Below are 24464 nucleotides of genomic sequence, written 5' to 3'. Positions count from 1 at the left end.
CCTCAGCTGCCCTGAGCTCTAAGGAGTCTTGAAAGTGCTTCCTCGTGTCTCAAACGGGGCAACCAAGAGTGCTGACTGTACCCCCATTTTTTCGATAGCCTTCTCTTTTTATTGTTGCATTGATTGCTACGTCAGTGCCCAATTTGAACCAGCTTATGCTCAAAAAGCATGTGTTTCGAGAACACTGGGGGTACTCACAGACTTTACCTGTGGAGGAGTTGACCACTCCAGTGGCAGGAAGGGCAGAGTGTGGCTGAAGCCTGGGGAGCTGCCAGAACCCATGTGCTCAGGGCTCCTTCCTTCCCAATTTCAGCCCGTGTCTCAGTGCGTTTAGGCAGCTGTAACAAAAATACCTTGTAAATGACAGTAATTTATTTCTCACAGTTCTAGAGGCTGACAGATCCCAGAGTCCGGGTGCCGGCAGATGTGGTGTCTGGTGGGCCCCCCTTCCTGGTTCACAGACGGGATCTTCTTGCTGACCTCATGTGACGGAAGGGGTGAGGAGCTCTCTGGGGTCTCTTTTGGAAGAGCACTGAGCCCATTCATGAGGGCTCCACCCCCCTGACCTAACCACCTCTTAAAGTCCCCACCTCCTAATACCCTCACACTGGGGGTTATGTTTCAAATATGAAACTGGGGGGACACAGTCTGTAGCATCTTGAACATCAGCTTGCTTTTCCCGTCTTCCTAAAGACTAGTTTTCTCCACCCTGGAGATTCACCTCTTAACAGTGTCAGCTGCCTGAGACAGGCTGCCCTGATTTTTTGTCCTAAAGGCAAAGTCCCAGATGCCCATTCCTAGACCCACCAACCATGACCTCAGGGGCAGCTCCCAAGGGGGCTGTATTGGAATGGAGGAGAGACAGTTTCCAGAAAGAGAGCAGCAATTAACCAAACAGATAAAATGATCAGTCCCAGACAGCCTACTGAACAGGAGAAGATATCCACAAAAGACATATCCGACAAAAGGTTAGTGTCCAAAATAGACAAAGAAGTTATGCAACTCGACACCAAAACCACAAATAATCCAATTTAAAAATGGGCAGTAGACAAGAACAGACATTTCTCCAAAGAAGACATACACATGGCCAACAGACACATGAAAAGATGCTTCACATCACCCATCATCAGGAAAATGCAAATCAAAACCACAATGAGCTATCGCCGCCCACCTGTCAGAATGGCTAACGTCAAAAACACAAGAAACAGCAGGTGTCGGCGAGGATGTGGAGATAAGGGAACCCTCATGCACTGTTGGTGGGAATGCCAGCTGGTGGAGCCACTCTGGAAAATAGTATGGAGCATCCTCAAAAAATTAAAAATAAAATTATCATATGATCCACTAATTCCACTATTGCATATTTACCCAAAGAATATGAAAACACCAATTGGAAAAGATACGTGCACCCCTGCGTTTACTGCAGCATTATTTACAATAGCCAAATTATGGAAGCAACCCAAGTGTCCATCGGTAGAGGAATGGATAAAGAAGAGGTTATATGTGTGTGTGTGTGTGTGTGTGTGTGTATATAAAACCATCAGTAATATTCCATCATATGTCTATATATAACCACCAGTAATATTCCACATGGAATATTACTCAGCCATAAAAAATGAATGAAGTCTTGCCATTTGCAACAACACGGATGGATCCAGAGGGTATAATGCTAAGTGAAATAAGTCAGTCAAAGAAAGACAAATACCATTTGATTTCACTCATATGCGGAATTTAAGAAACAAAACAAATGAACAAAAGAAAAAAGACACTACCAGAAAACGAGACCCTTAGCTATAGAGAACAAACTGATGGTTACCAGAGGGGAGGTGAGTGGGAGGATGGGTGAAATAGGTGAAGGGGATTAAGAGCGCACTTACCGTGATGAGTACTGAGTAATGTTGAATTGTTGAATCACTAACCACTATATCGTGCACCTGAAACTAATATAACACCGTATGTTAACTGTGCTGGAATTCAAAAAACAAAGTCAGTGTCTTCCATGACCATTAACTCAAATGTACTGAGAATCACATACCTTTAGAAGTGTTCCTTGCACCCTTGGTGCTTAGAAGGATCCCCATTTTCTTAATAAGGACCCTGTCATGTTTGCCAGAGCAATGACTCGGGAGCACAATCAACTTCAAGGACTGACTGTGCCCGTTTAGTTTCTCATGCACAATAGTCTGGGATTCTGCAGGGGACTCTAAACCCAAATGCAACTTTGTATATAGCAGTTGGCATTTCTTCCTGTTACAGATCTCTGTGTGCCAATTTACCTTTCTGGTCTTCCCCACCTTATTTCTCCTTCTTCCACATTCTGCTTAGTCCCCTGTGCCCTCAAGCACTCTTTTTTGTGTCCAGCAGGGGAGCACATTTCCAGCTTTCTGGCCCACAGAGTCCTGGGTACCAGTCCTTTAGACTTTCGTGTTCCCGTGTATGTGAGAGGATTCCAGATGGCAGGTGAGCAATATGAGGGCCGCTGCCCAGCGGAGACAACACGCTCACTGAGTGGTCCCAGGAGGACAGCCCCACCTACTGGGAAGGGCGGGGACACACAACCAGCTCTGCCCTTCCCTTCCAGCCCATTTCACTCATGTACCTGTGATCCCTTCTCACACCCCCTCCATCTCAGCTTTCTCCTCCGCACTCCCAGCCCTCCTCCCCTTCATTCTTTCAGGTCTACTCTCAGTGTGCCCCACGCCTCAGCAACCCCTTCTCTAAACCACACCCTGCTTTTGTCTCAACCTATACTCCCTGCAGTCCCCCTTCCCACATGCCCTGCCCTCCGTGCCATCCTCGTTCTGCCCTTAGCCTCAGTGCTCTGCTCCACCCCATCCCCCTCACCAAACCCGCACCCACAGCACCTCAGATCGCTCCCTGCTCACAGCCACCCCAGGCCCTCGGTCCCAAACCGCTGCCTCCTTTTTCCCACTTGCCCATGAGACTCCCAGGGGCTGGCAGCCTCTCCTCTTCCTCCTTTCTCCTCCCCTGTGCTCACCCCTTGGGACCTGACTCCCACACCAAGCCCCCTCCCACCTTTGCTGCTGGGGCCTTTGCTTCTGCCCTCGCCCTCTGGGAGAGGCTCTCCCTCTGGGGCTGTATCTTCCCTGGGCTGGCTCCTCACCCCTTTCCTTTTGGTCTCCCTGACCTGCTAGTTTCCTTTTAAAATATGTGTATTCAAGCAATAAGAGTGAGTTGATTTAGAAAATAAGGTCACTAACAGGGCAGGTGGTTCATGGGGCAGCAGAAATGGTGGTGGTATGTGAGTAACTCAAGTTTGAGAAATACTGAGTTAGAGGAACGGGTATAAACTCAGATGGAAAACAGCTACCAGACTCACGCAATGACAACAGCCGTGTGTCACCTAATTTTATCTGTTGGCCTGGCCTCACTCTGTCTGCAAATCAGGCAACCACAATTACTAATACAACCTGTTTCTGTCCTCCATAACTTCTGTGGCACACGGGCCAGGACTCAGTCTCCCCTCTGTGCCTGGACCCAAGTACCTTCAAGGAGCTTCTTACCCTCTGTATCCCGGACACTCACTCATTTTGGAAGCTGACATATCCCTCCCATGTCCATGGCTATCAAAAGACTGTTTCTGGCCAGCATATTGAGAGTTTGGGACATCAGAAGGAATCGGTGTGGTCTTAACATCGAGCCTTCCCTTTTTTCTCTTTGCTAAAGTTAGTGAGAGGTTGGGAGGAAGCAAGGATGAAAGGTGGCTTGGGGGTGGATATCCATTCTCTCATTTACTCATTCAACAAACATGGTTGAGCCCTGATTACAGGTCCGGCGCTGCTGTAAGCACAGGAGATACAATGGTGAACACATTACAAGTTCCTGAATCTTTGAAAGTTTATAATCCCAAGGAGAAGATAGCAACGGAGAAACAGCTAACAATATCATGAAAGACAGCAAGATAGAGAGTGAGGCGGTGGTTAGGGGAGGCCTCTCTAAGGTGACATTTGAGCATAAGTGAGGAAACAAGTCATGTGGATATCTAGACCCAGGGGTATCCTGGACACAGAACTAGCAAGGAACACACTTGCTATGCTCAAGGCGCAGCAGCTGCAGTAGGGAGAGTGTGGGGAGAGGAGGTCAGATGGGTAGATGGGGTCAGATCCAGTGGGGTCTGGTGGGCTCTGGTGAGGGCTTGAGCTTTGATTGAGGTAAGACGCTCCAAGATTTTAAGCAGAGGAGTGATGTAGTTGACCTGCGTGTAAAGGGATCACCCTGACTGTCATGTGGGGAGCAGACAGGGGAGTGAGGCTAGAATCGGGGGAACAGTTAGGAGGCTTCAGGGGAGGTGAAAGAGAGGAACAGAAGTGCTGGCCCAGGGTGAGAAGCATGGATGTCCTGACGGGTGGGCTGGGCAGGCCATGTTCCCAACTGTGAAAAATGGGGGATCCCTCTGTGGAAATGCAACCCAGCACCAGTACTTCTGGAGGCAGTGAAGTTAGGAAAAGGTTGAGTCTCTCCAGTATTTGGACACCTCAAGCCAAGAGACGGCATCTCAGGATCACACTGCGCATGTGCTGTGTCCCCTGCCTAGAACACCCTTCTTCACCCTCTGCAACTACTTGACATTATCCACTGCTCAGCATTCAGTTGAAATCTCACTTCCTTAGGCAGACTTCCCAGACCTCCTCTCCTCCAAGGAATAGGTCAGGTCCTTGGTGTATGCTTTCCCAGTTCTCTGTGCTTCTCTTCCATGGTACTTATCACCACTGTCATTCATGAATTAGTATAATTAGTTCTTTGGTTTCTACCAGACTGTAGACTCTGCGTAGGCAGGGACGGGTCTGCTCTATTCACCTCTCCATCCTTAGTCCCTAGCTGTCTGCCTGACATGGGTGCTCAATATATTTTCGTTGAATGAATGGATCAATAAGTGAAGGGAGAGTAGAGCAAGAACCAGAGGTGCAGCAAGGAGGAGAGCTGGTTCTCAAAGGAGAGACACAAATAGGAACAGGGCTTGTGTCAACGTAGGAATCAAAGGACTCACAAGCACTTAGTGTGGAAAGCTTTAGGACTCTGTCTTGGATTTGCAGACGGACCCAGCCTTGTAGACATGCCCTTGTGTGTGGATACACACACACACACACACACACACACACACACACACACCAGCAGTAACAGCAGTAGGTCCTACTATGAAGGATAAAGATAGGTTAATAACATACAATCTCTACTCAGGACACTTACTGAAGTTGGAGCAGAAACCAGGACTAATATTTTGAGGGCCAGATTTGTTTTGGAGGCAAATGATGTAATCAACTCAATTGATTGAGTCTCAGTTGAAACCGGGTCAATACTGATAGAAATCATGACATGATCAATTTGGTTTCAATGTTTCTAGCTCTGAGCCTCCAAGTCCTCTTCCACACCCCTTTTCCCCATCTCTAGCATTCTTATACCCCCTCTACGCTTCGATGAACCAAAGAAGACCTTCAGAGAAAGAGTGGGCAAAAATTCTGTCTACTGGTAAATGGCTGATTTGACAAAGTATTCCTCTTCCCAAGAGCATTCGCACTTCCGTTGTAAGAAATGCCTTAAGCCACAGAAACAAAGTTTGGGGTTCTTATGCCCTCGTGATTTTGTACCACGGACCGCCAGCGGTCTCACACGTGTTGTTCTAATCTTTCATTCTGTCTTGGAAGACATTGCATGGTTGTTTTAGCACAAGAGCATTTTGTCAAAGGGACATTTTTATATGTCATTTTCCTTATTCTGTAAACTCCAAGATTCCAACCATTGAAATTCACCAAGTAATGTACCTAACATACATCCTCATCCCATCTTCATCCCCATCCTTCTTCTTCCCACTGATGACACGCTGCGTCAGCGTTGCCCAGTCAGAATGGCCTTAGGGTCAAACATACTGCTTCATATCAAGTAGGTTTACTTCTTGCAAATATGAAAACCTCCTGGCTCACTAAATTGTGACAACTGATGAGAACTTCTGACTTCCAATTCAATGCTGCATGCCACGGACCACACTCTCTCCGGGCGGCTGTGTTTCTTGAGTTTTGAATGCATGGTATGTTGACTGATGAAAGGTTTTTACCTTGGGGTCTATGAATGGATTTCAGGAGTCTATGAATCTCTGAAATCATGTCATCCAAATTTGATGAATATATATATATTTCATAAAGGAGAGGGGGTCCATGGTTTCCATCAGATCTTCAAAGTGGCCCAATGACCACCAAATGTAAGAAATCACGGGCTTAGATGGGTAATCTAGATATTTCAGATAAAAACATCTACCTTGGTGTCTGTCACTTATTTAGTATCTGCCCTTACTCGATGCATGGTGTTAGAGGCAGAGCTGACTGTTCTGTTGTGTTTATTTCATCACTGGGCAACAGATTAATGTAGCATGTAGTCTCAAGTAGATTTCCTGACATAAATGATGCACCTTGGAGACAACCTTTGAGGACTTAAACAGAGAAGTTTCTGGATTAACTCTGGGCAGAGTGAAACACATGTTTGGAGAGACCATCCTGCCTTCCAGAACGTGACCTTTTATTCTCTCTCCATTTGCAACAAGATTCCAAGAACTGGATCTAAAAGGAAAATATCTCTTCTGGTTTCTGTGTTGCAGATGACCTTAGATTGGGAATGAGACCCAGCAGGAGCGACAGAGCGCGGGGAGTGGGAATTGCTTCTGCTGATCTCCCCTGCTAGTGTGTCCTATTATGTGCAGGGGAGGGAGAATTCTTCCTCTACCCTTCAAGGTCTTCCAGCTGGACTAAGAATTCAATTGCCACAAGACAGATTAACAGGAAGAGAAAACAAAGCTTTATTATGCACACCCAGAGACCTAACAATGAAATTGAGACCCAAAGAAATGACCGAGGCAGGCGGTCTTTATATATTTTAGACAAAGAAATGATACATTTGTGAAGAGTTTACAGAATAAGGAAAACAGGTGTTTGGAAACTTTGGTTAGTAAGGAATTATAAGTGGAATTTGGGGTGAGGGAGTAGGTTAGTAAAAAAGTAACAAGGTTTATTTTTGCAGCTTTCTGGACTTGAAAGTCCCTATCTCGGGTGATAAAGATGTCTTTGTACTTCTTAGTACAGGGAGGGTAGTTTTCATATGGGAGATTTATTTCCTGCTTTCAGGGGGAGAGAGGAAGATCTGAGTGTCCTTGCACCCGGCTGTTTCCCAGGTAGCTTTGATTCAAAGTCATCACTGTGCCATTGTGCTGGTCGGGGCGGCCTGCCCTGGGCCCCTGCATATGGCTGAGACTAGAATCACTCCCCAGCCACACGTTTCAGATTGAGGTAAGTCCTCGCTGCCTTAAAGGTCAGGAAAGCCGCTGTGCTGACACAGGTCCTTCTCCGCCTGACAGTCTGCCCCACATTGACTCTTGAGTCATCACATCTGGATGACTAGGCTGACAAAAACAAGTTTTCTTGGGGTGAGTCGAATCGGGCGGCAAGGGGGTGTGGTGGAGCAGGAAGAACCCCACCTTTGGAGTCTGAGGATCTGGGTTCGAGTCCTGTGAACTCGGGTATATGCTGCTTTCCTCCCTTTGGGTCTCGGATAAAATTAGATAATGCAAGTCAAACTGCTTCACATGGTCCAAGGGACCTAGTAGGTGCTCCGTGAAAGGGATGGGGCAGGACCCACGCTGCGATAGAAGACCTGGCCCTACCCCAGGATGTGGTCAACAGTGATTTGCTCAGTAGTGTCTTTACAGGCTGTGTATGGAGACCAGGTTGATCGCCAGCCAGATCTGTAGAGATTTGCGCCCCTGGCCATTCATGTATTCCAACAAATGCTTCTTCAGAGCCTTGCTCTGGGATGCTGCCCCAACATGTGATGGTTGGCCGAGGTAGAACTCAAACCTCCGGGGTCTCTCTTAACTGGGAATTTGGGACAGAGCCAGGCCTGGGGAAGGAAAGAGGGGGTTTGTCTCCACGGCTTTGTCACTAGGTGGCAGCACTAACTCAGGCCTGCTGTCCCCAACTTGCTGGCGGTAACCTGGGGCTTCAGAAATTCCCCTAAGTGCGCTCAGGCTTGGTTTCCAGCTCCAGTTTTGGAGACATCTAGGGCGAGTCTGAGTCCCATCTCCGCACTTGGCTGTGCGACCTTGGGCAAACCGTTTAGCTTTCTTTTTTTTAAGATTTTATTTTTAAGTAATCTCTACACCCAACATGGGGCTCAAACTCACGCCCCCAAGACCAAGTGTCACAGGCAGCACCGCTGAGCCAGCGGCACTCCCCCATTTAACCTCTTTTGAGTCTGTTTCTTTATCTGTTAAGTGGAGATAGTAATAGTTCCTGACACGATAGTGAGCAGAAAATGAGGTAAATGTTTGATAAATGGCAGCTGATATCACCCTTGCCCCAAAAAGCAGACTCTTACTCTTGCATGCATCACCCTTCTTTTGCACCTTTTTTCCTCTTTCAAGAGTGCCCCTGATGCTTATTTAAAATAATCATGCAGATGAACATTTTGGGGTGGGGGAGTGGGGAGGCAGGAGGAAAGTCCACAGTGTGATTTTTCTAGAACAGACCTGACTTTTCCCCTTCCTTCCCTCCTCTACCTTCTCTCTTCCTCTTCGTTTTCTTTCTTCTACCTTGGGATTTTTACTTTTTAAAGTACAAAGTAACCAGCTGCCCTGTGTAAAGCCCTGGGCGAGGCAGGGACAGGGGGCAAAGTTGAGGAGAGCAGAATTAGACACACAGGAGAGGTCCGCCCTCAGAGGTGCTCACAGTCCTGGAAGGGCCGAGCTGATACCCGGGTGGCACGCACCCAGATGCAACTAAAATGATCGTTAAAATATTAAAATATTTACGTCCGGACTGGTCAGCCGCCCCTGCCCTAGTGCCCCTCTGCACCGCAGGGCAGGATCAGACTTGACCCTGTTCCAGCTCTATCTCCAGCTCCAGTGTCCGTTCTGATGGGCTGGTGCCTGGCCTGACTTCCAAATACCGCCTCCGAGCAGGTTGGCCCGGCTCCATACACCAGGGACCAATGGGGATGGCAACTGTAGTCTGGAGGCTAAGTTAAAACTCCCAGTGATGGTTTTCAAATTACAGCCTGGGGTGCTTGCCAGAAGCAGGAACGGGTCATATCCAGGTCAGGCTTGCCAGAGGCTGGTGCAGTTCTGGCTGAATGCCCAGCGTCTGACAGAGCCCAGGGCATCCCAGAACCCTCTTGGAAAGCAATGTACTCCTGCTGGCCCCTGACATTAGGATCCAGTGCCCCCTGCTTCCTGGGAAACCTTGGGAAGATTCAGTATTCCTGTGTTGTGGGACATAACATAAGCTTACTCTGTCTGGGCTGGCTGAAGCAGGGAGTGAATTTGCTGGAAGGATATTGTGTGGCTCACAGAATCCAAAGAAAGGCTGGAGAACAAGGCTCAGAATAAGGCAGGAACTAGGAGATTTGCCAGCACAGAATTCGCTGGCCAGAGCTTCCCAGTTGGAGTGGAGAGCTCCCCCCATCTTTAGGGTCTTTCCTTTGCTCTGTTCAAGACTCAGATTCCCGGGAAAGAGGCTGTTTGGCCCAGCTTGAGTCAGATGATTCTGCCTTGGTCAGATAAAGCAAGGCACCTGATTGATAGCTCTACATACTGAAACAGAAATTCGGGTACTTTACCAAAGGAGAAGGAGAAATGACCCCTCTAATCACCTACACCCTAGTTTCAGGTCACAGTTCAGTAGCACCCTGTCTTCAGCCTCCACAGGTCAGACCCAGACAGAGCTAGGTCCTCATCCTAGTACTGTAACCTTCCTGGAGGCCACCAGGTTCTATAAGGGCAGGGACTGCAGATGTTTTGCTCGTTTGAATTCTCAGCCCCATGCACTGTCGCATAGAACCTGCCACACAGTGGGAACTCGGTAAATATTTGTTAACTGAATGAAAGAAAGAACGGATGGATGGGTGAAGGAATGAATGAAGGACAAAGCCTACTCTAGGAATGTAGAGTCCAAGACAACCCTTATTCTGACAATGGAATATTAGTAACAAAATAAACATTTGCTCTACATACAGATAGTAAGCATCGATCAGATCTTTTAACAGCAGGAATCAAGGGAAGGGACTCATTCCCATGGAAATGGTAGAGCTTGGGGCAGGAGCCCAGGTGGGGCCAGATGAGGCTAGGGTAATGAGCTGTCTTTCTTGAGTCACACTGTCATCTAGCTTTTGGTCTTGTGTCGAGATGTCACCCATCAGACAGCAGCAAGGAGTCAGAATCCAAGTAAAAGCAAGATGGAGTTCTGAGCAAGGCTCTGGAAAAGGAGATTTGCCTCTGTCTACCCTCTCAGCCTCTGTCCTATTCTCCAAGTCCTGCTTCCTTGATAATGTACAGTAAAAGTTGGCCTGCCAGCTGGCTCTCTATTCCCTCCCCACCTACACACACACACACACACACACACACACACACACACACACACGCTCATGAACCAATCCTCTGACCCAGAGAGGAAAAGGACACCTTCCTCTTCAATTGGAGCCTCAAATATGACACCCATGTTGGTTTCTCCTGAGACCATTGAGAGGCAGTGATAAAGACCAGATATGGTAGACAAAGCCACCAGTGGTGACTACGGGTAGCCACAGTCAAATGGCTGTCCGAATAGGTCGTTCACTAACCCATGAGCAGAGGTAAAAGTTGTCTCTGTCTTCATTATACCCCTAGTGCCCAGCACAGCAGACTCTTCATATTTCTTGGTTTGATAAAGGAAGGAAAGAAGGCATGGATGAAATATCTCTTATTCTCAAGGCTTGTCTACTTTAGGTTGAAGTATGGCTCCCTCAGAGGTTAGTGTCCCATGTTTATTCCATTAACCAAATAAATCTGGAATCTCAGTCTGTTAATGTCTATGAAAGAAGGGTACATAGAGCTCTGAAACCATGTGATAGTGGGGATCTGATCTAGTCTGGGAATCAGGTAAAACTTCCCTGCGCTGATATTTGAAGAAGAGGCAGGAGTTCCCTAGATGGGGGCGGGGGATACAGGACAAAGAGCAGGTCAGCTGAGACTGAGTGGTATGAGCAGGATTCTGTAGTCCAAGGGTGCACAGAGAACCAGAGGGAAGGGCCAGAGGCCAGCACAGAGGAAATGAGAGAGGCGTGAGGTGAGCTGAGGGGCAGAGGGTGTAAGTCTCTGGGGTCCCTGCCAGGATTTACATCTTCCCCTTAGTAGTCACCTTAAGTAACTCTCAAACCCCCATTGTGCCATTGTGCCATGTGCCAGCAGGCCATCGACCAAGCACTGTCTTCACTTACAGAAGATGTGTTAAGGGGGAGGGTGTGGGGCCTGGTACTGATGTGACTTTCAACCTGACCTCACTGCTCCAGTGGCACAGCTAAGAAGAACCCATCTCCAGGAACGGGGACCTTTGTCTCTGCATGCTGCAAGATGGTTTGGAAAGTTTAGTGTCAGTTTCTTAAAATGCCGCAAGATAGGGAAATGAGATATGATGCTTTTCACTTTTCAGAACGGGATGTTGTCTAGAAAAAAACAAAAGGGGGAAATTTCAGGGATGCTCCTGGGCTTCCAAACTGCCATATTTATACCCTATGTTTGCTAGGCTTTAAAAATCTCAAATATATGTATTTTTTTAAAAAAGAAGACTGTAACGGATCTTCGTTTTGGACAACACAGAGGTTTTATTCATATCTCTTAAAAGGGGTAAACCCCGTCTTCCTTGTCTTCTATGCACTAGCAACAAGTTAGAAAACAAAGCACGTATTTGCACACTGTGTCATTACAAAAGTGATGTTTCCTACATGAAGCAGTTTTTAGCATGTTTCTTTTTTAATTTAGTTTTGAGAGAGAGAGAGAGCTTTTGTGTGAGTGGGGGGGGGAGGTGGGAGAGGGAGCGAGAGAATGGTAAGCAGGCTCCACGCCCAGCGCAAAGCCCCAAGCAGCCCTTGATCTCATGACCCTGAGATCAACACCAGAGCCGAAATCAACAGTCGGAGGCTCGACTGACGGAGCCACCCAGGCGCCCTGAGCATATTTTTCTTTAAATCGATTTGCTTTTTCATGGCAGTAAATCTATCTGTAAAGGAACATATCTATCATTATAAGAAATGGAAACCCACTAAATTTATTAGGATAAATGTGTATTGATTAAAAAATGTGTTTTAACAAAGTGTCACCTAACATCACCAAGAAGGTACTGTGGCAATGGAGGTGGATGTTAAAAAGGGGGCAGAATTTTAAAAAACAAACGTGGCTTAGTAAAGTCATCCATCTCATGCCGCTTCAATGAGCATCACCAGGGAATCTTATTAAAAATGAAAATTCCTGGGCCCCACCTAGAGAACCACCGAAAAGATGACAGCGCGATTCTAGGCAGTGGAAACAGCACAGAAGAAGAGCAAAGGCTTAGCTCGAGTGCAAAATATGGCCCCAAACATGAGCTTTTCGGCGTGGCCCGTTCACGGGATTTGTTTCCAAGAGAGGAGGGATGGGTGCTGAGGTCTAGTGGTTTGGAAGCAACGAGGGCTAGCTTCTGGGTGCCTCGGCCTCAGCATTGCTAACACGTGTGGCTGGGGAATTCTCAGCTGTGGAGTCGGTCCTGTGCAGGGTCACAAGTTAGCAGCATTCTGGCCTCTGGTCGTCACCTGTGTCCCAAATCATAACATCCAAACATGTCTCCAGATGTTGCCAAATGTTCCCCGAGGGACAAAATCACCTGCACTTGAGAACCACTGAGTCGAAATGGTTTAAATTCCTTGTTTGGTTGTTTGTTCTCTTGGCTCCTACATCAGACAGAATTAGGTAAGGGACACTTAATCGTGCTGCTTAGAGTGCCTTAACCATGTAAGTTCTTTTCTGCTTTCACTTAAAAAAAAAAAAAACAAAAAACCCAGAAGCAGGCCTTCTAGAGCTTGTATCATCACATTTCTGTAGTATTACCAGGGACCCCCCCCAACTCTCTTCTTCCTTTTACACAATTGTCTCATAGTCCTGAAATGGTTGCTTTACTTTGTATATTGCATCAGCCTTCCAGACAGAATGGAGAGAGGCTTGTGCCAACTGAGATGGACTCACCCTTTTTTTTTTAAAGATATATTTATTTTCATTTGAGAGAGAGAGCTAGAGCAAATGAGAGAGTAGGGAGAGAGGCAGAGAGAGAGAGGGAGACAGAGAATCCATAAGCAGACTCCCTGCGAGGGAGGAGCCCGACGAGGGACTCCATCTCACAACCCTGAGATCATGACCTGAGCCAAAATCAAGAGTCGGATGCTTAACCGACTGAGCCCCCAGGGGCCCCTTGAGATGGCTCGACGTTTTAAAGAGCTTTCCCATAAGCCCAAACAGCAATTTCTGCTTATATGTCATTGGTCTGTGCCACATGGCCAACCCTAGCTGCAAGGGAGTATGGGAAATATCATCTTTTTAGCTGGGTACGTTGCCATCCTAGACAAAATGAGCATTCTGTAGTAAGGAAAAAGGAGAGAATGGCTTTGAAAGGTCAATTTTCAGTTCTAGCCACTGCTCCTAACCTTTGTTTCTAGGTATAGTGACAAGCTCGGCAGTCTCTCACCAGTACTCTTCCAGAAGGAGCCAGACAGACTCCCAGGCAGCAATGGAATTTGTCTGTGAAAAGGCCTCTAATAAATTCCTCTAAGAGGGAACTTCTTATCTCTGCCTGCTGGTAGAGTCTTTAAACCAAGATCGAGTTTTTATTCTATTTTCCTGGAAGTAGATGAACTCAGTGATCTACCGAGCAGTTAGAAAACAAGATTTTGAGGAGGGATGTCTCTGTTCCCTTCTTATCCTCATTTCCTCTTTCTCCGAGACCCACACAAGGTCATTGCAGTACCTGGTCATCCACATGGCAACAATTCCATTCATTATCTGCTCTACACACTTGCTCCAAATGCCACCATTAGGCACTCGCTCTCTTGTGTCAGGCATCACTCTTTCTGGGTGTCTCTTAAAAATGCCAGTCCTCTCTGGCGGAGATAAAAGATGATTGAATCCACCACCTTAGTGTTGGTCTTAGCTCCCGAGCCCTTTCCCTCCCTTGGAATTCCTGAGCAGCAGGGATTTGGGACAGTGAGACCCGTGAGAGGAAGGAGGCTAGCAGAGCAGAGAGAGACAGCACATCTGTTCTGAAAAGAAGTGGGGCGCCCGTTCGGCTCACCTCCTTTACTGTAAAGCTGCAGCCACATTGGGACTTGGGTTGGAGGTATTAATAAACACTGCTGGTAAGTCTGGGTCCAGCAGATGGCAACCCCATGAACTTTCAGTTGACTTTGCCTCCCTTTCTCTCCCCACCCACACTTCTCAACCTGAAGACTAAAAATCTGGCTTTCCTGTAATTTGCTTTGACACTCACTCAGGGAATAACACTGCTAGTAAGAGACAGACACAGAGGGTGGCAGATGGGGAAATCAACATTCCCCGGGAACCCTCGCATCAAAGTCACAGCTAATGACGACGCCGTCATGTGCCTGTTTCTTGCTGCATGCAGCTTTCCCTGAGCCTAGGCTTTCTGGGGAGACATCGCTGACCAAGATCAGGGGCACAACTGGCAGACCCCTGCAGCGCCACCTCAGCCCCGGGCGGAAGAGGTCTTCTTCTCTTCTCCCCACATTACAGGGACTGGCACTGGCCCTCCCGCTAGACCCTCTCCCACGGGGCAAGGAGTCCTTAGACCCAAGGGGTCATGCCTACCCAGGGCCCTCTGTCCCCTTTTATTTTTTGAAGATTTTGTTTATTTATTTTATAGAGAGAGAGAGGAGAGGCAGAGGGAGAGAGACAGAATCTCAGGCAGACTCTGCACCGAGCACGGAGCCCGACATGGGGCTCGATCTCACGACCCGAGCCAAAATCAAGAGTCAGACACTCAACTGACTGAGCTGCCCAGGTGCCCCCCTCTGTCCCCTTTTAAAGCATGCTCCATTTACCCAGGAAATCCCAGGGTCCCCGCCTGGGTGAACCTAAGCTGGCTTCCAGGAGCTGTAGCCCTCTTCCCTGGATACTTCCTCAGGGTAGACCAGACCACTGGTCTGCTGTCCATGGGGGAAGGGTGTAGATGGAACCGAGTCTTGCAGGCTGGAACATGCACCAGCAGGAGCATGAGGCCGCTGAGCAGGAGCCAGGGGAGGGACAAGGAGAAGACAGGCTGCAGTCTTGGAGCTGTTTGTCCCTGTGCTTCCTTGTGCTAACACAAAATTCTGAAGCATCTAAGAAGTCTAAGTTCAGGGGCGTCTGGGTGGCTCAGTCAGTGAAGCATCTGCCTTTGACTCAGGTTGTGATCCCAGGGTCCTGGGTTTGAGCCCCACCTCAGGCTCCCTGCTCAGTGGAGAGCCTGCTTCTCCTCTCCCTCTGCTGCTCCCCCTGCTTGTGCGTGCGCTCTCTCTCTCTGTCAAATAAATAAATAAATAAATAAATAAATAAGATCTTTAAAAATAAATAAATTCAAACCCCACCTTCCGGGTTGTTAGGCAGATATATTTGTAGGAGAAAAGAGCATACTTTGCTCAACATATTTAATATATTTTGTAAGCTCGATTTATCATGTGTAAATATTTAGACACATGGTACATGGCCTGTTTGTACTCTTGCCCCAGGCCCTGCAAATGCTAGGGGCCAAGCTGCTCCACAAACATATTTTGTTTGGTGTGCAGAGTGTTTTGAAAATTGGGCGATTTCATGTATAAATAAATTCTGATTTGGTCTTTTCTTGACACATTGGAAGATATAGCGACACTGGGCCCGCATTCCCACATGGCAGTGTGGAATAGAACGGAGGGGCAGCTGCCTGCTTTAGGCAGACAAGTGCTCACTCCTCAGTTTGCCACACTCCCCACCACTCCCAACTGTCTTATGTCTGATGAGTGTCATGTATTAACAGTGGCTACCTGAGCCATGGAGGACTTTGAGTGTGGCTCTGTGGTGCACCAGCCTGAGGGGGCGATCCCTGTCAGGGGTAGGAGGCTGGGACAGAGCAGGTGGCTGGGACATCCATGGTCAGAGCTCTGGAAGTTCATATGTATTCAGAGCTCCCCTCCAGTGTTCCTGTGTGGAGATGAAGTCAGCACTAACACTCCCCCTGGGCTCAGCCTGATGCTTTCTCTACCAGACTGACCAGAAAAGAGAAGTGGAACTGCCCAGGGTCATTAGAAAGTAAAGAATGAAAGAGGAAGAACGGTCCTTGTCGAGAGATGGGAACCGCGCACGTGAGTGCTGCCTTTCTAGTTCGGCCCGAGTGTCATTCAGTGGATGCCCAGCACAGGTCATGTGCCTTCTGCGGGGGTTTCTGGGGGAAAATCACAGTGTTGGAGAGGGGTGGGGAGGAAAATCTCTGATTGGAAGGAAGCCTGCCCCAATCTCTCGTGAGAGCTGGCTGTAAAGAAAGCAGGCCCTCAAGTTCTGCTTCCTAAGAATGTGAAAGACGAATGAGTTCTATTCAATGCCTGTAAGATCTGGAGTTACCCCTGGCTTCTTTGCTCTGTCCGGGCCCCAAGGAAACTGGGGAGAGGGGTGCTCCTCACTGCAGCCCCTCATCACCTACCCCAGTCCACCTGAGTCCAGGCAGGAAGAGGAAGCCCATTGACCAAGTAGGTTAGGAGACTCAAGTTCAAAACGTCAGATTCTGCATCGGAAGCGATGCTGGTATTTGGGGAAGGTCTTCCGAGCTGTCTCCTGCGGGCTCTGAGTGCAGTGCCTGCACTCTGGGCATCCATGGGCATCAGCTTCAGGGTTGAGGGCCCCACCGGTGGCAATGTGCCTTCAGAAGCCCTTGGCTTGGACTCCTCTCATAGACGGGCTATAAGGAGGTCAGGTGACCACATGCTGGGCCTCGGCTGTGGCAGACGTCTGCAGAGCTCCGTATTCACACTAGCCTAACACCGGCACCATCGCTGCGGGGTGGGAGAGACTGGGGCACGGGGGGCCCGGAGTTGAGACCTTGCAACAAACCAAGGACAGCTGTCGGCCGGGCAGCTTGGGGAGGAGCCAGCCCAGAGCCAGCCCTCTCTTTCCCTGGGGTCACCACATCCCAAGACAGACAGGGGCAGTCCCTCTGAAGGACCAAGGGATGAGTTTGAGGCGGCTGCTGAGGGGGCTGAACCAGACACCTCCCTGTCACTTTTGTCCCCGGCTGACTCAGTGGAGGCTGTGGGTGTGGGCGCCCCCGCCATTGGGTGAGGCTGCATGTGCTGTGCAGGCCAGTGGGCACGCAGTCTAGGGACCTGTGAGGAGCAGGTGGACATTGGGGCAGGGGAACCAGAACATACTGGGTTCAGGCTCTGCCCCAACTAGTGAATCTGATGGCCGGAAGACAAGCCTGTGTTGACGAAGCCCTGCTGCCCTCAAACTGGGCTCCAAATGGCAGCCTGTGGAGCCCACTGGAGACAGGCCAAGTCATGTGTGCCTTGTCACAGCTTCCCAAGGGAGGTAGGGTCTTTAACAGGACATGCAGGCCCGTTGGCAGGAAAGTCCCCATGGACACAAGCCACATGGCACCTCGTGAGAGCAGGAGGCAGTACAGTGCCTTCCTCGTGTTGCCACTGTGTTACTGAAATGCCTTGCTCCAGGCCTGGGACACAGCAGTGTCCAGGGCGGGCTGGCTGGGCGGAGCTGAGTGAGTGTCGTGGTATAAGTGGTAGTATCGTCCCGAATGCCCCTTCCTCTGAATGGCATCTGGCACTGGTCCTTCTCCCTGTCTGGAGCCCGGCCTGCTGACAATCCAGGAAGTATGAGGTGGCGAGGAATGGAAAGTGGGAGGTCATCGTGAGGTGACTGGGGGAGGAAACCAAGAAGATGCTTATAGGGAGGATTGAAGATGTGTTGAAAAGACCCAGCTTCCCAAATAGATGAACAAACCATGGACAAGAAGAGGTATTAGCAATCTCCAGAGCTTGAAGGGCTCTTGAGACCAAGGCCAAAAGAAGGCACCAACCCCCCAGAACTCAGGGTTTCAAGGAACTGTGTAAAAGAGGAAAACTGTTTGCCACACTGGTCTCTTTAAAGAAATTTATTTAGAAAAATAACCCCACCCTGCCCTCCTCCCTCTATGCCATGGGACTTGGGCATCACGTTTGATTGAACTCTGGATCGGGCCTCCCATCCTCATGGGGGCTCAGCGCATGCTGACGGGCGGCCACGCTGCTGGGTGGCCTCACACGCCCCCGGCTGCTCCAGTCTTGTGCTCAATCCTTGTCCAGGCCTCTGCCTCCGGGTGTCCGGATGGAGGGAGGGCCCTGAGGGGCGAGGGCAGCCTGGCCACAGTCTGTGTGCCCCTCCTGAGGCCTGCCAGGGCAGCTGGGGGCGGGGGGCTCCGTCTCCCCCCCACCCCACCTCTGGAAAGTCAGGGCTGGAAGCGAGGCGAGCTGACGTGAGGCTGGTGGAAGGCGTGGGCGCTGTATACCACGTCGGGGGGCGAGGGCGTGCTGGCAGCCAGCACCGAGCACAGGGGCTCGTGGCTGCTCAGCACTGACGTGAAATACTTCATCTCTTCTGTGAGCTGCTTGATCTCCTTGCGCAGAGCCGCGTTCTGTTTCTCTAGATCTTCACTCTCCTGTGAGGAGAAAGGTCAGCATCGGAGATGAGTGTCAAGGATGGCACAGGATGGCAGGAGGGGGGCAGGAGGAGTTCAGATTTGGTTCTCACCAGCACAGGCACGGAGAAGGGCATCGGCGCATTTTTCTGCACCTGTGACAGTGTGCATGGTTCTGTGTGTGTCATATGTGAGTGTGTGTGCATAGATACAAGGTTGAACCCATAAAATTGCGGGTATCTGTCTGACCTCTAAGGATGGCAGTTTCGTCTGATCCCACCTAATAGAGGTGCACGCGGGAATGCGTGGGAGTGCGCTCCTTTGTGCGCGTGTGAACGTGAGTCTCTGCGAGTGTGTATGTGGGTTGAGGGTGGCAAGTGAATGTTAAGGGAAACTGGCTGGCAGGTGAGAGCCTGAAAAAATGGAAAAGAGTTTGAGAGAACAGCTTATACTAATTTCATGCTTTTCCACTTGATGTTATACCATGAGTTCTCCAAATGTTCTCAGTGTCTGCTTTTAGTCTTACGGAGTCCATGGTTAACTGTCTACTTAACCAGATTCTAGAACTCTAGGGTCTCTGTAAAACCAAATGGTCAAAATCCAGCACAAGATTCGATTCCAGTCCATTCTGCTCACTTGAGAGCCTGGTTTACAGCACTCTGGGTGTGTTCCACTCATGTGTATGTGCTTTTTTTCCAGAAACACCTTTCCCCTGTTGCTTAGAAGCGCCATCAGATACACTCGAACCAGGCAAACTATGGGTCAAAGTGTGCTGATTACTGATCACATCATTAATTAATCAACAATTCCACTCTGGTAATTAGCGTTTAGTGGAAAACAATGCTATCTAGGGGAATTGCCTTTCCAACGTGATTTGAAGGTTCACATTCCTTGACTCAATCAAATAGATTGTCTAATCTACTCACCCGTGCCGCAGAGGAAGGGAAAATGGCATTGGAGAGGCAAAAAAATTACACTTCAGTTCCAAAAGCAACCTGAGGCGGCTTCCAGGCCTTAATTTCTCTAGTTTTGTCTGACGTGGGTCAGCATTTCCCGAACTTGCCACAGCATTGAAATTAGTTGGAGGGCCTATTAGAGTTTCAGGCTGTTCTTGAAATCTAGAGATTTGAACTCGGTGGGTTTGGGATTTCGGGTGAAATCTGGGAATTCACTGAATTTTTAACAAGTGCCCCAGGTCCTTCTACTGAGCAGGCAAGTTTGAAAACACAAGTTAAACACAATATTACATTGGTTTTTAATTCATCAAGTGCGTACGAAGAGCCTATTTGTTAAGTGCCTGGCACATAGTATGAACTCAAATGTCTGTTGATTGACTAGCTGATGACATGGAATGCTGGATTAGCAGTTGACTCAAAACCATGGTGGGCAGTGAGCAGACGTAAAATAACTTGTCGTTTAAGAGGTATCTTACATAACCACATCAGGAGCATGAGCTGTGGTCCAATGAGAGAGCTAGGAACGCTGCCAACTGCCCCAATCCGTGAACCCCGGCGTTCTTTTTTAAGTGGTAGAGGAGCGTATGACTGTGGCCTTACCCATCAGGCCAGCTTCCATCCTGGCCTGAAGGATAGATGCGAGCACGCTCAGCCCCAGCCTGGCATTTCCTGTGTGTGGCTTTGAGCTAGAAAATGTGCCTAGGTCAGTACAAAGGAAACCCCCATCTCTAAAACGGGGCGGGGGTGGGTGGGACACTCAGACCCACGACGGTGGAGTCAGAGGCACTGGCTTCTTCTTCTGCAAGGTGTGGCTGGCTCCCTTAGCTTACCATTTGGTTGTTTCCAGGCACATCCCAGAGGCAGGGCATCCCCTCTTTACCGAAAGGTAAGATAAAGCAACCCATGAGACTGGGTGGGGGGGTGGTTTTAAGACGGGAACTGGGGGCCGGGAGTTCTGGCCCCTTCCTCTAGCCCTTTTCCTCGCCCCCTCTGAGAGTTTCCACTGGTGACAACGTTTACTGTAAATTCAGTCTCTGAAGCGCCTGGGCAAACCCCGAGGCAGAAGGGAGGGGTGGGGTGGGCGGGCCGCAGGGACCAACCGCTCTGACCTTCTCCCCGCCTAGAGGCAGGCCCAGCTTTCGGGAAGTGACAGCAGGTTCTTCCTCCCCAGGCAAGCTCTGCTGAGCTCTCTCTGAAGCTCTCTCTCCCCACCCCCCTGGCTTGCAGATCCCAGAGCTCCAGGAGGGGCTTCACAACCACGGCTGCCGCTAACCAGAAAGCAACCACCTGTGACAAGAAACAAGTCTTTACCTTGGGAAGCAAGATGGCTTCCTGCTAGGGCCCCAGAGAAATGAGCCCTGGCAGCCCAGGGGCCATGCGGCCAGCCAGACACTGGCAAGAGGAAGAGTTTGACTTCCCTTGCAGGAGGAAGTGGCTCATCTGGGGCCTCCTCCCAACATGTCCCCCCCTACCACTGCTCAGTCCACTCTGACCCTCCCGGGGGCAGTCATGCCCTGGAAAGGACTCACACAGGGACAGTTGGCCGAGGCAGCCATGGGAGCAGCTAAAATTACTCACAGGTACAACGACCACATCCCCTGACTTCTCTTCACTTCCCAGTGGCGGCTGGAAATCTAGGGCTTAGCGAGCGGGGGAGGGGAGAGGAATGTTTGGGAAGGAAATAAGGGCCTCTCACCCTCAGAGTCCTCTGCTACAGTAGGGGAGTGGCAAGCCAGGATTTGGGCTTCTGTGTGACTTGCTTTCCACTTTTCAGAATTCCTTTCGATCCTTCAGGCTCCTCACGGTAACCCCCTGAGATGGACATGGGAGGCCAGCCCTTACCATTATCCCCACTTTCCAAATGAGGCCAACTGAGACCCTTGGACAAACCTACCCAAATACCCCTCCAAACGATCACAGGCTGGTGGGCAGCAGCTGCTGGGAGAGAGGGCTTCGGAATTCGCCTCAAGACATTGATTTTCTCAGACATCCAGACACTTTAGCGATTGACCCAAAGCCCCATAACCACATAGGGACAGAGCAGAGTTTGGCTCGAGGCTCCGCATCTTCAGCCCCATTGTCCTTCTGGCATACGCAGTGCTTCCCCTGAAAGACTGGTGACTTAAGTGACCAAAGGTCTTCAGAGATCACTAAGAAGACCTTGGCTGCCCTATGGTTTCCCAAGAAAACACTGTCTCGATTTTGGTGATCTTTAAACACCACACTGGAACCCTGAGTTGGTCACACTCTAACAATCACAGAGCTGATCATCTGCCTCCTGCCCAGAGCTGGGAGGGAATCTTCTGTCCAGCTACTCTTTTAGAGAGCTCACCAAGGCCAGGCCTTCCTCCACATGCAGAGCGAGGTCTAGGTCACCCAACAACGGTGGGCTCCATCAGCAGTAACTGGGCACCGGGGTCCTGGCTAGGTGAGCCTCTGTGACTCGCTTTCCCCTCTCTGAGCCCCAGTTCCTGTTAGAATGGGAACAGCGGACCACGACAATGATTCTCAACCTTGGCCGCACATTGGGATCAGTGGGATCCGCTGGGGGTGGGGGGAGATTTACCAAAACTGGTGCCTGACTCTGATTTAAGCAGTCTGGGGTGCAGCCTGGCATTGGGGGCTCCCAGGGGATTCTCATGCGCAGTGAACATTGAAAACATTAGAAGGAACCATTAGCTTAGAAAATCTCCAAGCCCTCTTCAACTCCCGAATATTTCAGATTCCAAACTAAACACCTGAGCGTATTAGCCTTTAACCCCTACTTGTTAGGAAAGTGTGTGCGTGAGTGTCAGGAAGAAGGTTGTTGGGGGCAGAGGGTTGTAGATTCAATTTACGTGAGAAAAATTAGTGGAAACCAAATGTTTAAAAGAATAGTCTAGCTTGACTTAATAACATCTATTGAATGCTGCCATGTGTCAATTGCTCTTTTAAGTATTTTACAGTTATTATTATATTTAATCTTTGCAACAACCCTATGTGGTAGATAATATGATTATCCACATCTTACAGAATAGGACAACCTGAAAGTACAGGGAAGTTAAGTAACCTGTTCAAGGTCACCCAGCTTGTAAGTGGCAGCACCATGACTTGAATGATTCAGTCCGGCTTCAGTGTCTGTGCCCACCACATTTTCTTGTCTTTGACATTTGTTTAAATCTTATGATGTTTGGTAATTATCTCCTGTGAGGCCTCAGCCCTGTTGGCTTTCCAATTTCATCTTCCCTCCTTTCCCAGCTCTTGCAGATCCAGACGATAATGTTCACAATTCACCCGCACCTCTGAAGTTACTTAATGCCAACCCTATCATGAATTATAAGCAGTTTGGGGGTGGTTAAGGAAGAGGCTTCATGGGGGTGTGGGAACATTCTGGGAAATTCCCTACTGGAGGGGCTGAAAGGGGGTCACTCAAAGAGCTCTTGAATGATGGGGAATCCCCAGACAGTTCCCTTACCCACAGGGAAGCCAGTTAGGACCAAGGCCAAGGACAGGCTCTGGCCCAAGGCTCTGGCAGGGGCTCTCTGGGCATTCTGAGCAGGGCTTTGGTCCTCCTTCCTGCCAGCTCTGGTTTAGTGCTTTGACCTTCTCCTTGAATATTCTAATCATGATTTCCAGTAGAGTGAAAATAGTCCCTGTGTGTTCCTCCTCAACAGAACATGTAGTCATTTATTGATTGGTTGATCTTTTAGCTCTCACCTACACTTAAACATGAGAGTAGTGAGTGAAGCTTATCTCTCACACCTAGCTATGTTCAATCTCCAGCAGTTACCAATCCATCAAATGCAGATAAAGGGTGGAGCCCACCATTGCTGGAGAAGTCTAAGAACTGACATAGGACATTTCCCAAGCCCTGGTAGGATCTATGCCTACCCCTTTCACCAATCCTGGGGAAATTAGCCCCAACTCCTGTTCCTCACCCAATGAGGAAAGAAGAGGAATCATTAAGCAACAGGTCTTTGCACTGAATAATGAACAAGTCTGGGACGCCTAGGTGGCTCAGTCAGTTAAGCATCTACCTTCAGCTCAGGTCATAATCCCAGGGTCCTGGGATCCAGTCCCACATCCAGTCCCTGCTGAGCAGGGAGTCTGTGTCTCCCTCTGCCTGCTGCTCCCCCTGTTTATGTGTGCTCTCTCGCTTGCTCTCTCGCCATCCTAAACTCCTTCTCCTTGCTTTCCTCTAGAGAGCTAGAGAAAGAATTTATCAAATGCTCAGCTTCTCTTGCAGCTAGGCAAGCCCATGTGATAGATTCTGACCAATAAGATGTAAGTTGAAGTACCTGGGGGTGGAGCTTCCCTTTCTAATTAAAAAGACAAAGCCTTCCCAGGACAAAAGCCACTCTCCCTCAACACAGACTGATGCCTGGAGGTCCAGCAGCTATCTTTCAGCCTCAAGGATGAAAGCCACATACCGAGGATACCTGCACACAGAAAGAAGCCTGGTTCTTTGATGACATTCTTGCACTAGCCCTGGTCTGTCCACTTCTGAATCCCTTGTGATATGAGAAAGATAAACTGTGACTTAGTGATGCCCGTTTGATAGTCCTTCTATTACTTGTAGCTGCATGCAATCCTGACTGACATCTCAAGTTAGAAAGGTTATCTATCACTAGCAAGCCCAATTCCAAAAAACAAACAGCTAGTAATTGCCACAAACACAAACGTTTGAATTAAGTTTGTTTGTTAAGCCTGCCAGGCCTCTGGGGACAGTGTCTAGGTATATATACCCCCATAATTGTCCCAAACTCACTCCACACATTTTACCACATGCACCTGGCTGCACACTGAAGTCACCTGAAGTGCTTCAAAAAATCTTAATTCCTGAATTCACCCCTGTGAGAGGTTCCACTTTGATTGTCCTGGAGTGGGTCTCAGGCATTGAGGCCTTAAAATACTTTGCAGGTGAGCTTAATGAATCATGTTCATAGCTGATTCCTCTGAAAAATATGTATGTCCATTGACAGAAGAATGGATAAAGAAGATGTGGTATATATATATATATATATATATATATATATATATA

The 24464-nt window shown here is 49.0% G+C and overlaps 1 protein-coding gene across 1 annotated transcript in view; it reads right to left on the bottom strand.

Moving 5' to 3' along the window:
• Nucleotides 1-17948: 17948 nt before the first annotated feature.
• The window catches only part of BATF (basic leucine zipper ATF-like transcription factor), a 22313-nt gene continuing 15797 nt past the window's right edge, over nucleotides 17949-24464 (bottom strand). Inside the window, exon 3 of the mRNA XM_002914705.4 lies at nucleotides 17949-18509. Within this exon, the coding sequence (XP_002914751.1) occupies nucleotides 18300-18509 (210 nt within the window). The 3' untranslated portion in view covers nucleotides 17949-18299. The remainder of the gene's footprint in view (nucleotides 18510-24464) is intronic.

The sequence above is a fragment of the Ailuropoda melanoleuca genome, chromosome 14, assembly GCF_002007445.2.
Source record: "Ailuropoda melanoleuca isolate Jingjing chromosome 14, ASM200744v2, whole genome shotgun sequence".
Classification (NCBI taxonomy): Eukaryota; Metazoa; Chordata; class Mammalia; order Carnivora; family Ursidae; genus Ailuropoda; species Ailuropoda melanoleuca.
Note: the sequence above shows the minus strand (reverse complement) of the source record. Positions and strands in the feature narration are given on the sequence as shown.